General features: G+C 40.0%; 1 protein-coding gene and 1 long non-coding RNA gene across 2 annotated transcripts in view; one reads left to right on the forward strand and one right to left on the reverse strand.

Annotated features, from left to right (window-relative positions):
- The window catches only part of LOC141443092 (uncharacterized), a 1,959-nt gene extending 1,281 nt beyond the window's left edge, over positions 1-678 (reverse strand). Inside the window, exon 1 of the mRNA XM_074108303.1 lies at positions 624-678. Coding sequence (XP_073964404.1) covers positions 624-678 — 55 coding nt within the window. The remainder of the gene's footprint in view (positions 1-623) is intronic.
- A 5,727-nt stretch (positions 679-6,405) lies between these two features.
- LOC141442690 (uncharacterized) lies at positions 6,406-9,038 on the forward strand. Its single transcript, XR_012452960.1, has 3 exons — positions 6,406-6,450; positions 7,913-8,006; positions 8,978-9,038. It is a non-coding gene; the product is annotated as an uncharacterized lncRNA (long non-coding RNA).
- Positions 9,039-12,890: the final 3,852 nt, after the last annotated feature.

The raw sequence follows: 12,890 nt of genomic DNA on the forward strand, positions 1-12,890 counted from the left end.
TTTAAAAACTATAATAAAATTAGTTAGTGTTTCATAGATTCTAATTATGCGTCTGTTAGATTATCTGGAAACATTGGAATCGTATTTTTTCTTTTGTCAATGAAATAAAAAATAATGAAGTAGTCAATTCAAGTTCTGGGTCAAAGTGAATACTTTTAAGATGAAATGGCACTTGAAAATGATTTAATAGCTGTGGCCCGCTATGTCATCGGCACGAAATTCGTTTATTGTCATCCCGTGGAATACGACTTTCCGGAATAAAAACCATCTTATGTCCTTCTCAGGGTATAAAACAATCTCTTTATCAAATTTCATCATTATTGGTTGAATACTTACTTACTAGAGCGCCCGACCTCAAACGGGCTCCGGAAGTTAGTCCTATTAATAAATGAAATGTACCTATTAATCTTTGTTGCCAATGACATCCCATATTAGTGGCCAAGGGTCTCGGCACGCTCTGATAGTAAATTTACACGCTCGCCAAGCATCGACAACCTTTCACAAATACAAGCGTGTGAACAGAGGTGTTTGGCTTGCAAGAGCTTGTCGCCGATTCGGGCAAGTGTCGGTTTTTGAACACGTCTCAAAGGGCGCTTGTGACGTATTTACATGTTAGCAATTACAATATGTCATGACAAACATAAACGCCTTAGCAACTTCGAGGTCCACGTCTGCCATGTTTGCCTGTCCGGGGCATAAAGGTCCGTTTATACCTACAGACATTGAGCGTGCCAGAGACGTGCCGTGGCAGACAAAATAATATTAATTATATTAAGTGCCTGTCGGCGTCTGCTCGGCCGTGTATCGATAGATATAAGTACGTAAATAAACATTGTATAGAAGAATATAATTTTTTCTGGCACGGTCAATGTCTGTAGATATAAACGGACCATAATAACGCACTTGCAGGCGTTTAAATGGCATACAAGCGTTTATATAGACTTGGAGCTAATAGTCGTTTGCCAAGTCTCGGCAAGCGTGTAAATGCAGCATAAGACGGCTCTGCACAAGTACCAAGAAGGCTTCATCGCGGTATAGGGGACGTATTAAAGTTAAATGAAATGACCAAGCCAAGCAACCATTGTTCCCTGAACCCCGAACGTAAACAGCTAACAAGAAAATAATCTCACGCATAAATTATAATATCAATATGTACTCAATGCGCTTTACATAATATATTATAAAACTAAATATTTATTAATTTTCGTACCGTGCTACTGTTGCTGCTTTGTCTACGGTTTTGGTACACACGAAATGTAATTCAATACTAAGTCGTCGCGCTTTGTATGTTAGCTTGTCATGCGTAGTTTGTCGAGCAAATAATGAAGCTTGCTGTGTTATTGCCAAAGGTATTAGCTACTTATTTTTATACATATTAAATATGTACTAACGGGTCTTTTAAATCTCCTACTAACGTTATAAATGCGAATTCGAGCGTCCGCACCGCGCCGTGGGTGTGTGTGCGCGCGCTCATGTGTGTGTGTGTGTGTGTGTGCACACGTGAAATATATACGCTACTTTTTAAAATATCTATTATATATATAACTTTAAATTGAATGAGTAGCTAATTCCATTATTTTTTAAAATTGGGCACTTCGGGATATTTTGATGGTGGTGTCCCCTGCACGCGACGCCCTGCACTCCCCTACTTTGGGGTCCGTGCTGTACACCTGTTTACCCCGGATAAGCGAAGACGTGGCTTCGATTCCCGGCGTTTCTTTTCTCTTTTTTTTCAGTGTGTTCTAATTCATCATCATCTTCATATCAGCCGTAGAACGTCCACTGTTGGATAATAGGCCTCCCCATAGACCTCCAGATGCTTCGGTTGGAAATCAGCTCCAACCACCATGAACCAATGGCTTTAACCAGGTCATCCATCCATCTCCTTGGTGAACGTCCTATCATTCGAGAACTTTTCGACCCCAACGGCCCATTGCCAATTTAACGAGCTAATTGGGTACCTTAAGTTTTCTAGGATGGTCCATATTATGTTTTTTATTTATAGTAGACTTATAATTATAATGTAGCTTACTCCTGTAGATATGTCGGCGGCCGATCGTAAAATCCGCCAGATCACGAAATTCCTAGGCATATCGTGAAATGCCGCCATTTCATGAATTGGCTAAGGGACATCCGCCATATCGTTCAAAACTCACCGTTTAGCGATTTGCCTAGTGACGTTTAGGCAGATCATGAAACTCCTAGGCATATCATGAAGCGCCGCCATTTCATGATTTGGCCAGTTTAGGCAGATCATGAAATTCCTAGGCATATCATGAAACGCCGCCATATCGGTTCTGGCACTTCGCCGGCCGCTGCCGCGGCACGCTCGCTTCGCTCGCTCGGCTCGTGCGTCGTGATCACAATTAATACTAACCACTCCTCGCTTCGCTCGTCGTACCTAAATTTTTCTATATAAATAAATAACAACTAGTGAATACTTTATTTACCAACAAAATTCTAACCTCTAAATACGGGCAGACGTCCATGGTTTTTACACATTGTGCACAGAATCCGTTTGATTCACATAAAAAGAACGGAGCTGATGTTCAAAAGCTTCTTTTCAATCACTATTTTCGGTTTAAAGATCATTTTGTTGCGACGCCGACATTTTTCACGCGCTAAACAAACACGGGCGGTCAGCTGGTCACGGCCGCCATTGCATACGCAGCGCCACCAGTGGCCAAACAAGAAACTATTTTACGATGTGCCCGGTATAGAGCTAGGAAAATCGACGAATGCGTTGCTCTAATCGATCTGCCGTATTATTTCTCAGGCACATCGTGATATGCCTGGCCAACGTTTAGGCATATCATGAAATGGCGGCGTTTCACGATATGCCTAGGAATTTCGTGATCTGGCGGATTTTACGATCGGCCGCCGACAGATATACTTATAATATTTTTGTAAAAATGAATTGAAAGTTTATTTCGGCAAACCACACGTTTTGCGAGATTAATAGGTTTTGTGGCTTGGTCTGTTTGATCTAAAAAAAAGAGGTCGGAATGACAGCTGTCAGTTGTCAAATGTCGCCGTACTTACGTGTGTGTAGGTGTGTGTGTTCGTACGTGTGTGTAGGTGTATGTGTCGTTGTCGCCGGAAGACGTCCACTGCTGAACAAAGGCCTCCCCCTTAGAACGCCGCAATGAACGACAACTCGCCACTTGCATCGACCGCGATTTCATGTTACAAGTTTTTATTTAATTTGCAATGTGTGTTGTATATGTTGTCTATGTGCGGGCCAAAATTTGCAAGTTAAATTTGACGCACTTCCAGTGGTCGGATTGACTTGAAATTTGGCATACTTATGTTAATCTGGTATATGTATAATAATAATCTGGTAGTGACATCCTGGTGGTTCGGCCAGGATCGTCTCTGCAGGACGGAACTTCTCAACGGTTAATGGCATCGACTTGAAATTTGGCACGGAAATGTACTTTTGTAGACAAAAAAAGTACAGTCAACAAAAATACAGTCGGCAAAAAGGCTTGCATTTAAAATTTAATTTTGAACAAAAACTTATTTAATTTCATTTCTTTTCCAGGTATGCTCGGAAAGCAGCGCCAGCGAGTCCTCCCTGGAGTCCTCGAGTGGCTACGGCAGCCAGGGGGCCTTCGCCGCGGAAGACCACGCGCACCAGCATCAGATCCAGCATCCCGAAGGTCAGTTCTGGTCAGCTGATGGTCGAAGCATGGCGTATGATTTGAACTACGAACTGTTTTGTTGCAAACAAACCCTCTCAGGCCCTCTGGCACGATAGGGTAAATAAGTTGATGTGGAAAAAAAAAAGATTTTTAATGCAAGCTTTTTTGCTGACTGTACTTTTTGTTTACTCTACTTGCATTGCATTCAATTTAGATGTGTTTGCCGAATTTCTAGTCAATCTGACCTGTGGAAGTTGGTCAAATTTAACTTGTAACATTTAACTGTAGTAAACATATGTCCATCATTGCATGTTGAACAAAATTTTGGAGCAAAGGCAAATGTTTAAGTGACAGACAAAGACAAACAAATGTTAAGTTTACATGGGCTTAACAAGCGTTTATGAATAAAGAATACTATTATTTTAAAAGCTGTGAATAAATGTTGATTTTTTTAAAATGTTAAACGTGCTACCCCATAAACGTAGACAGTCGTTGAACACGTGTTTAACACATGTCAGTTCATAGGAAACTGTAGTTTTAGGCATGCCTATGATGTGTTTAATTTTCACCTTGTGTTCACTTCGATGTTATTTTTAGTTTGTTTGGCGTTTTCGTCAATTTAATTTGTATTTGCTGTTCTTAGTTTTAGTATCCGCTAACCTTTTGACCAACGGCTCATTCATGTTATAAATAGTTTACAAATATGACGATTAAGATTTAAAAAAGCTATCTTTTTATGCAAGTACAGCATTGTCATCCACACCACGATCCGTATAAAATTTTATTTTTGCTTTTTATTTTTATTTCTACCGGTACCTACACTCCATGTGATGTTAGTTTTTGCGAGTAGTGAATAAATGTTTATTTTTTGCTTTCTTTCTAAATTTAAAGTCAACTCGATCCCCAGAAAAGAGCGAAATTTGAATTGCAAGAATCGGTCTTAAAAAAAAAGCTTGTAAAATGATTATTTTACACAAGATTTTATTTAACTCGCCGTGTTAATTGATTAAAATCTTGGAAAATGGATTAAATTGAGCTTCGGTATACTTACGTGTGTAATGAATGAATGGATGAAGCAAAAAATTTATGTTAAAATTAATTGCCGTAAATAACTTTATAGATAAGAAGCTGTAATCGGTCAGAGGGTTAGAAGAAAAAGGAGAGTTTACAACACTATAATATTTGTTTTTGTTTTTGTTGTTGTTTGTTTAACGCCTTGCACGCTATTAATTTGCGGCGCCAGACTCGGAGATAGTGACGCTCCGGCGCGACAGTGACGCCAACATCGCGGCCGCGCGCGAGAGTTTCTCCATCTCGCTCGGCAGTCTCGAGGAGGCCGTGAGATCGCTCGATGAGACTTGCGAGACTCCCGCCTTCGCTACTATAGAGAAGAAACCGGCTGTGCCGAAACGGCGGCCTGTGTCCATGACAGGTAAATATATAGCGGTGGTGGCGACATCTAGCATTGGACTCTTGATGAGATTAGTGAGATCTGACCTCTACTATAGGGAAGAAGCCGGCTGTGCCAAAACGGCGTCCTGTGTCTATGACAGGTAAATATATAGCGGTGGTGGCGACATCTAGCATTGGACTCTTGATGAGATTAGTGAGATCTGACCTCTACTATAGGAAGAAGCCGTCTGTGCCGAAACGGCGTCCTGTGTCCACGACAGGTAAATTATTAGCGGTGGTGGCGACATCTAGCCGTGGAGTCGGGTTCTGTGAGACAGATGCTGACTGTGTTGATACGACGCGGAGTTATGAATTGTAGCGAGTGTGTTGGCGATGACACCGCGATATTTACTCACACTCCCTGACTTGTATTGAAATGAGAATCGTGTGTTGAAAATATTCTTTTCAGTCGCATGAGCATGCAATTTGGTGTTTAGTTGCCGTAGAATCTGTAGATCGATAGCTTTCTGTTGTGTTTATTATCAGATTTCTTAAATAAAATCACGGATGTTTAATGTACAGTTAGGTACTTCTTTAGCCTTTTCATTTTGCGCCTGTATTACTCGTATAGCAATCACCGGGCACCTTTTGTTGTCACTAAAAATTATGTAAGGAAATACTTCTTTTTTTTTTAAATGCGCATAAAAGCGTAAAATAATAGCGTAGCGCTGCGGTATATAATGCAGCGCATAGCAAAAAAAAAGAGTTACGAAATATATTTTATATACAAGCGTCCTATTTGCGTACTGCGTTTTTTAGACGCGCCGTCGACGCGCGTTTGTACCGATCGATACCAACGCGATACGCACGCGAGTAGTATGGCTGCTCTATGGAAAGAAAAACGTGCTGTCAACGCGCGTTTCTAAAACGCTCAACGACTGTGCGTTTCAAAAACGCGGTGTACAAAAGCTAAGAATTAACAAGGCGCAGTAAAAATTATTGGCGCAGTTATTTTTTTTAAGTTCCGTCCGACTCACTATTTACCACACGACGTCAAAAGTTCTACATTGCTTGATATAAAAAGCGCTGTCGTGTCAATTGGTCCTAAATGGTTAATATAAAAAGCAGATGATACTTTATTTCGCTAGCTTTATAAGTTAAGAGAATTGTAATATAATTATGTCCTGTTTCTTGCTGCGTATTCCTTTTGACAATGATGGTCTTTCCGATAGCGCTGGTATAAAAAGGTGACATGTAAAGGTGCCCTTTGCGGCCTAGTTGCATAAACGTTTTGCTTCCCCGTGCAGCGGGCGCTTGGTCCCGACGCGGCTCCTCCAGCTCGCAGGGCAAGCCGCCACCGCCCGTCCGTCGCTCCTCTTCTATCTCGCGTCCGCAACGACCCGCATACGTACAGGTAACTAATTTTTGTTTGAGTGTTAACACATGACACCTGTGTAATAATCCTTTCCCATCGTATTTTCTCGGAAACATTCGTATGCGTCATGCTACTTCAGTCAGCCTCAGTACTTATCCAGACAGCGTAGGCGAAGGTCGCATTGAGATAAATCAAAATCTATAGAGTGGTTAACACCAAAGTTAAGATTTTTATTCGATTTTTGTTTATACTACATTCTCTATACAATTTGATCGTGGATGTTTTAACATCTCAGTGTGATGTACTTTCGTTTGATCTTTGTCACTAATAAATAAAATAACCTATTTATTTAATACAAACACGTCTACAGTCTACAGCATTTGGAAGAAGTCGTGTGTTCAGAATTGTCACGATGGAACGGATTATTCACTAACCCCTTGTTTCACCATCCATTGGTTAAATTTATCTGACGGATAAAGTGATGCTGTCTCTGTTTGTTTTGTTCGAATAGACGGTGACGGCATCACATTTATCCTTAAAAATAATAATAATAATCAATGGGTGGTGAAACAGCCCTTAAATTCGTACTGTATTTATTTTCAAGTTAACCTCTTCACCGCCATATAACAGCCAATGGAATGCCTCACACGCCACGGTTAAGAGTATCTGTACATGACCAACATGCAATTCGAAATTAATCTTTCTGTAATGGAATTAAAAATCAAGTTGGTTTGTCACTGGTTTTTCGGTGGCCTACAGAGCAGAGCGCGTCACTTCGTTTGTTTTGTGGCGGTGAAGAGGTTAACGAGTTATATACCGTGAGAAAACAGCACGTGATTCCGGAGAGTGCAATAATATGTGCTGGCTCCCGGACGTTGATATCCGTTCGTACTTCACATCTTAATAACTGATAAAACTATTCCTAGTTTGCTCACTCATGCAATATAGGTTTGAGAATAGAAAAGGACGGCTGGCATTAAATAATGCTGGCGACAGCACGTGTAAGGCTGTTCTTTAGAAATTCATCGACCGTATATGTGATGATTGGAGACACGGTTTTCAAAACCTCTTTTTTGTGTCCCACTGCTGGGCAAAGGACTCTCCTCTCTATATCTCCTATCAAAGGCGAAAAAAACTATAAAAAAAACCTCTTATTCAAGTAAAAACTATATGGCATAGGGCAATTAAAATGATATGTAAAAACGAAAACATTGTACAAAATCCGAAAGAAAGAAAGAAATATTTACATAATTGAACACAAAATAAAACAAAAATTTAAATAGTAAAAAAAAAAAAAAACGAAACGTCGAAATCAATTGTTATATTTAGTTATTCGGTTCGAGATTTGATTAAGACCAGCAAAATTCACGTAGAATGAATGGTGTTTATTGCTATTTAATTAGGTAGGCGTTTGCATGCAAATACTAAATCCAAAATCCAACGAACATAATGATCTACATACTTTTTTTTTGTATTTTGATGATGATGTTATTTATTGAAGGGCAACAACCAGAATGCGATGAGTGGAAGCGAGACGGAGCACCTGCCGCCGCCGCCTGCGTTCCTACTGCAGCCGGAGTCTGACTCCAACCCAGGTAACTTTACTGCGGTACCTCAGTGCTAATTTATTGAATCAGGCGTTACTTTGCGAAGGTCAATGAACTAAAATAATGATATGATAGCTAAGTCTATGCGCGTTAACGCAGCTCCTCTACCTCCAATCTGTAAGAACACACGAATCCTTAAACAGGAAACCAGCGTTGCTGCACACAACCTTTTTTTTTGTTGTCCGGGGGAAATCTACCACCAGATACCCCATCATCACGGGGAGGCGATGAGGTTATGTGGGGTTTTACCCACTAAAACCCCGGGATGTTCCTTCCTCGCCGCCCTGCCAGACTATGGCAACACATGCTGAATGGAGTCCATTCTTAGTTTCAGTGTTTTTGTCTTATTGCTGTAAGGTTGTAGTACTGCTGGGTCAAAATAAATGTCTCTCTTAATCTCTTAATTTTTTTGAATCATACAAACCCAACTATCACCAACATCGCATTACACTGACGCGTTTCAAACTCAACCAGAGTTAATCTTAATAACAACACAAGCATACCGTAGCATGGTGAACGATTGTGTTGCTCTGAAGATGAAATCTGGTTGAGTTTAAAACGTGGCTGTGTGACGGTGCTGATAGTTGGGATTTGTGTGATTTGTGTGTGTTGTGTAGGCATTTCACAAGTTTTTTTTTTATTATTCCACTGGATGGCAAACGAGCAAGTGGGTCTCCTGATGGTAAGAGATCACCACCGCCCATAAACATCTGCAACACCAGGGGTATTGTAGATGCGTTGACAACCTAGAGGCCTAAGATGGGATACCTCAAGTGCCAGTAATTTCACCGGCTGTCTTACTCTCCACGCAATAACAGTGCAAGCACTGCTGCTTCACGGCAGGATTAGCGAACAAGATAGTGGTAGCAATCCGGGCGGACCTTGCACAAGGTCCTACCACCTACAAGATACTAACTTTACGGTGTTTCTAGGATTTTCTAAACGCTTTATATTTTCAGGCATAAACGTAGCCGAAACGGTGAAGCAGCTGACCGAACTGAAACACATGCCGGCCTCCCCGGCCTGGTGCGCCGGACCCTCCAACAGACCCCAACGCCCAACCCGCCCCATACCCAAAGCCCTACGCAACCCCTAACAACCTTCCAGCAAGCGAAGAGCAACTTCTCCTCAAGCACCAGTCTAAACAGCACCGGGAATCTCAACCCTATATACGGGCAGACGGGCCATAGGATAATGGCTTATGTTGAGCAGAACTCTATTTATGTCAGGAAGAATAGCCTGAACAGTTCCAGTTCTGATCTGTATGGGGGCAATGCGGTGTATAGCGATGGGAAGGGGTCCCCGCATGGGTCGAGTCCGTCCACGCCGAGCTATGGGAGAATAACTCGTTCTCAAGCTTCGGCCCGCGGGCGGCCAACGAATCGCATTACGGACAGACGGGTGAGTACATTTCTTTTTAACCCCTGACGCAAAAAGAGGGGTGTTATAATAAGTTTGATCGCTATGTGTGTCTGTCTGTGGCACCGTAGCTCTTAAACGGGTGGACCGATTTGATTGCGGTTTTTTTATTTTAAATCAAGTTTAGATTTTTTCAAGACATGATTCGTCAAAATAGCCGTTTTTGAGATATTGAACTTTAAAGTGACGAAGTCGCGGGTTTTCCATCTTTTTGTTGGTTATCTTAGGTTATTGTTGTTATTGTTTTAAGTCAAGTTTAGACGCAAGTGAAATCGTGCAAGTCGGGATATATTACGACACTAGATTGGCCACATCCAACTCGTTCGCTTTGCAGCCTCGTAATGTAAAGCAAATTACACGAATGGAAATAGTTTTATACAGTGCTATTTTTGACTTCCGATAGCTTTAAGGGAACATTCTACGCGTCAGATGAAGTTTATTTCTACATGACACTAACTCGTGATGTTTAAAAGATAATCAAGAATTATGAATTATGTGTTGTAAAACAGTGTAAATGTTCTTAATTTATGACGATTCCTTAAAGCCGTAGCTAAAGTGTTGTGTTGTGAATGTTAAAAAGTGAGTTTTTTCATGTGTTACGTCAATGTCAACCGTCGAGTTTGTGGATTTTACAATTTGACCTTTGACAATGACTGTAAAGTTATGTGGTTCCATCGGGAATTTCACACGCACTAATTTGCTTCGCATGTTTTCTTGCAAAGTTTTCCTTCAACGAAAAGGTTACGATTAGTCTCCAATGCACTGATTTAGAGACCACGTTTGTCTGTTAACAGAATTATTGCCTCTCGAGCAGCAAATAACAACAAATAATAATGACACATGAACATTAAAAACAACAACATGTTCACGTGAAATGTCTGAATCACAGCAAACGCGTATTTGCCGGCACCCTTGCCGAGTTCCTAAACGGCTTCATTCATCACGTTGTTTGATAGCGCTGGTTTTCATAAATGAGGTTATATTTACTTAGAACAACGAGGGTCACCGACATAGCCAAGCGTATTAGCTCGTTGAAGTGGAAATGCGGGCCGTATAGCACGGAGAAGTGATGGCCGTTGGGGCCGAAAAGTTCTCGAATGGAGATCGCGCCGTGCGACGTCCACCGACGAAATGGACGGATGACCTGGTTAAAGCCGTGAGTTTACATGCAGGCCGCTTCCAAAGAAGAAACTGGAGATCTATGGGGGAAGCGTGTCTAATAGTGGACGTCCCACACTTGATATGATGATGTTAGTTTTCAAAATGGCCTTTATTTATAAACTACTGGCTTTGCCCGCGGCTTCGCCCGCGTGGAGTTCGGTTGTCGCGCGCTTTTCCCTCGGGAACTGTGTATTTTTCCGGGATATGTCTCTCTCGGGCACATAAACTATCTCTATGCCAAAAATCACGTCGATCCGTCGCTTTGTTCGACGTGAAGACGGACAAACACATAAATACACACGCTTTCGCATTTATTTTATGGAAACTATATTTTCTGTCTCTTAAATTTAGTTTACTTAGTTAGGTAGAACTGCGACCCTCAGTGCGCGAGCCGAGCCGAACATTTTTTGCTATACTTGTATGATGAATATAATGTTTCTAGTAGGTACTTGAGTCTTGGATGTTTATATGTATTTAAGTATAGGTATGTATGTATGTCTACCCGTTGTTTAGCACCCATAGAACAAACTTTGCTTAGTTTGGGGCTGGGTCAATTGGTGTAATTTGTGAGAAGATGTTATTATTATTATTTCATTCATTGTAATATCATTATCGTCAAATTTCATTTCAAATATTTGATGATCAATATTATTTTCCAGTGATTATAATTATTTTTTAGGAAGCCATTTCTATATTGTTTGGTGATTCAGTTTTAGTGACACATCTTTTGTCACATTACTTATTATGAAACCCAATATAATTATTTGATGATCAATATTATTTCCGTGTAATTTTTAAATAATATTTAGGTAACCGTTTTAATATTATTTGGTGACTCAATTTAGATGATAGTACTACTATTTTCGGAACAAATATTATTTATTAGGTCGCCGAAAACGCATTTATTAGGTGATCAATAAAATCATACCCTTATTTTATGAGCATGGATACCCAAAAAACCCCCGACATAAAAAAACGCCAGAAAAAATAAAAATAAAAACGCCAGAAAAAAAACGCCACTTAAAAAGAAAGTTAAAAAGTAAAAAATAATTATGCACTACCTAGCTGTTGCCCGCGACTTCATCTGCGAAGAATTCGTTTATCCCTATCCGCGGGGACTATGCCGATTTCCCGCAAATTAGCCTAAGTTATTTAGTATAAGTATCTAGTAATATTTTTTTATCTGAGCGTCGTCGGTGTCGGGGGTCCGCTAAGGTTAATACTTTAAAAAATACAACCGACAACCTTGATGATTTTGATAAACATGTCTAAGAACCATCGCTAGAAAACCTGCTTTCAATAAAAAAAAAACCGCATTCAAATCGGTCCACCCGTTTAAGCGCTACGGTGCCACAGACAAGACACACATAGCGGTCAAACTTATAACACCCCTCTTTTTGCGTCGGGGGTTAACCAGCCACAATACACAATAAATGTTACTCCAATTCTCACTTGGTTCCCATTCATAACATTCGCTCGGTGAGAGATCTTGCTGTGGTTTCCCCATATGACGTTTGTTTACTATAAAACGCGGTTAAAACATACTCAATTCAAGCCTCGTTGGATTCTTGTAAAGCTAACAAAAATAACTTAAAAAAATACAAAATGATCAAAAAGATGACCTTAAATTAGTATCTTATTAGTGCAATTTAGGGTCAACATGCCGAGTAAGGGGATATAGTTATTGTTACTCTAGACACTTGTTTTATTCATAATCCAAGTTCAAAACAAATTAGTAACTTTGTTTTGATGATCTAACATGTTTTTGTTGTAGTTATTTCTAGGTATACTTTTGTTTTTTGATCACTTAGGCTTTATGCACTTTGTTGAGGGGAATTCATACATAATAGGTTAGTGTCTGGACGCGTATTTTTTCTTTTTTCAATTACCACTTATGAAGAGATAGCCAGTAAAAATCCGTGTGACGCCACGCCGTGCGACACTTTGTGACTCGCGGTAAACCGCGATTTATCTTTGTATTTTTTTTTTGGGCAAATCAGAAATGACGTATCCAATATTATCTGTTGATAGCGGATTTGAAGTAGCAATTACAAGTTTAATATGGATATGACTAGTGCGATTGGTTAGATAGATAGATAGATTTTTTATTAGATATCATGTTGTTTATTGGTCTAACAGTTATCTTATTACTTACTTACTTAGCGCAATGCAATCTTATAGATAATCAAATTCAATAAATGTTATTCTTGCAACAAACTATATGTAAAGAAAAATATTTTATTCTAATAAAAAGAGTTTCATACAGCTCAATATAATAGATCTCTATTTATT

This window comes from Choristoneura fumiferana, chromosome 26 (assembly GCF_025370935.1).
Source record: "Choristoneura fumiferana chromosome 26, NRCan_CFum_1, whole genome shotgun sequence".
NCBI classification, from domain to species: domain Eukaryota; kingdom Metazoa; phylum Arthropoda; class Insecta; order Lepidoptera; family Tortricidae; genus Choristoneura; species Choristoneura fumiferana.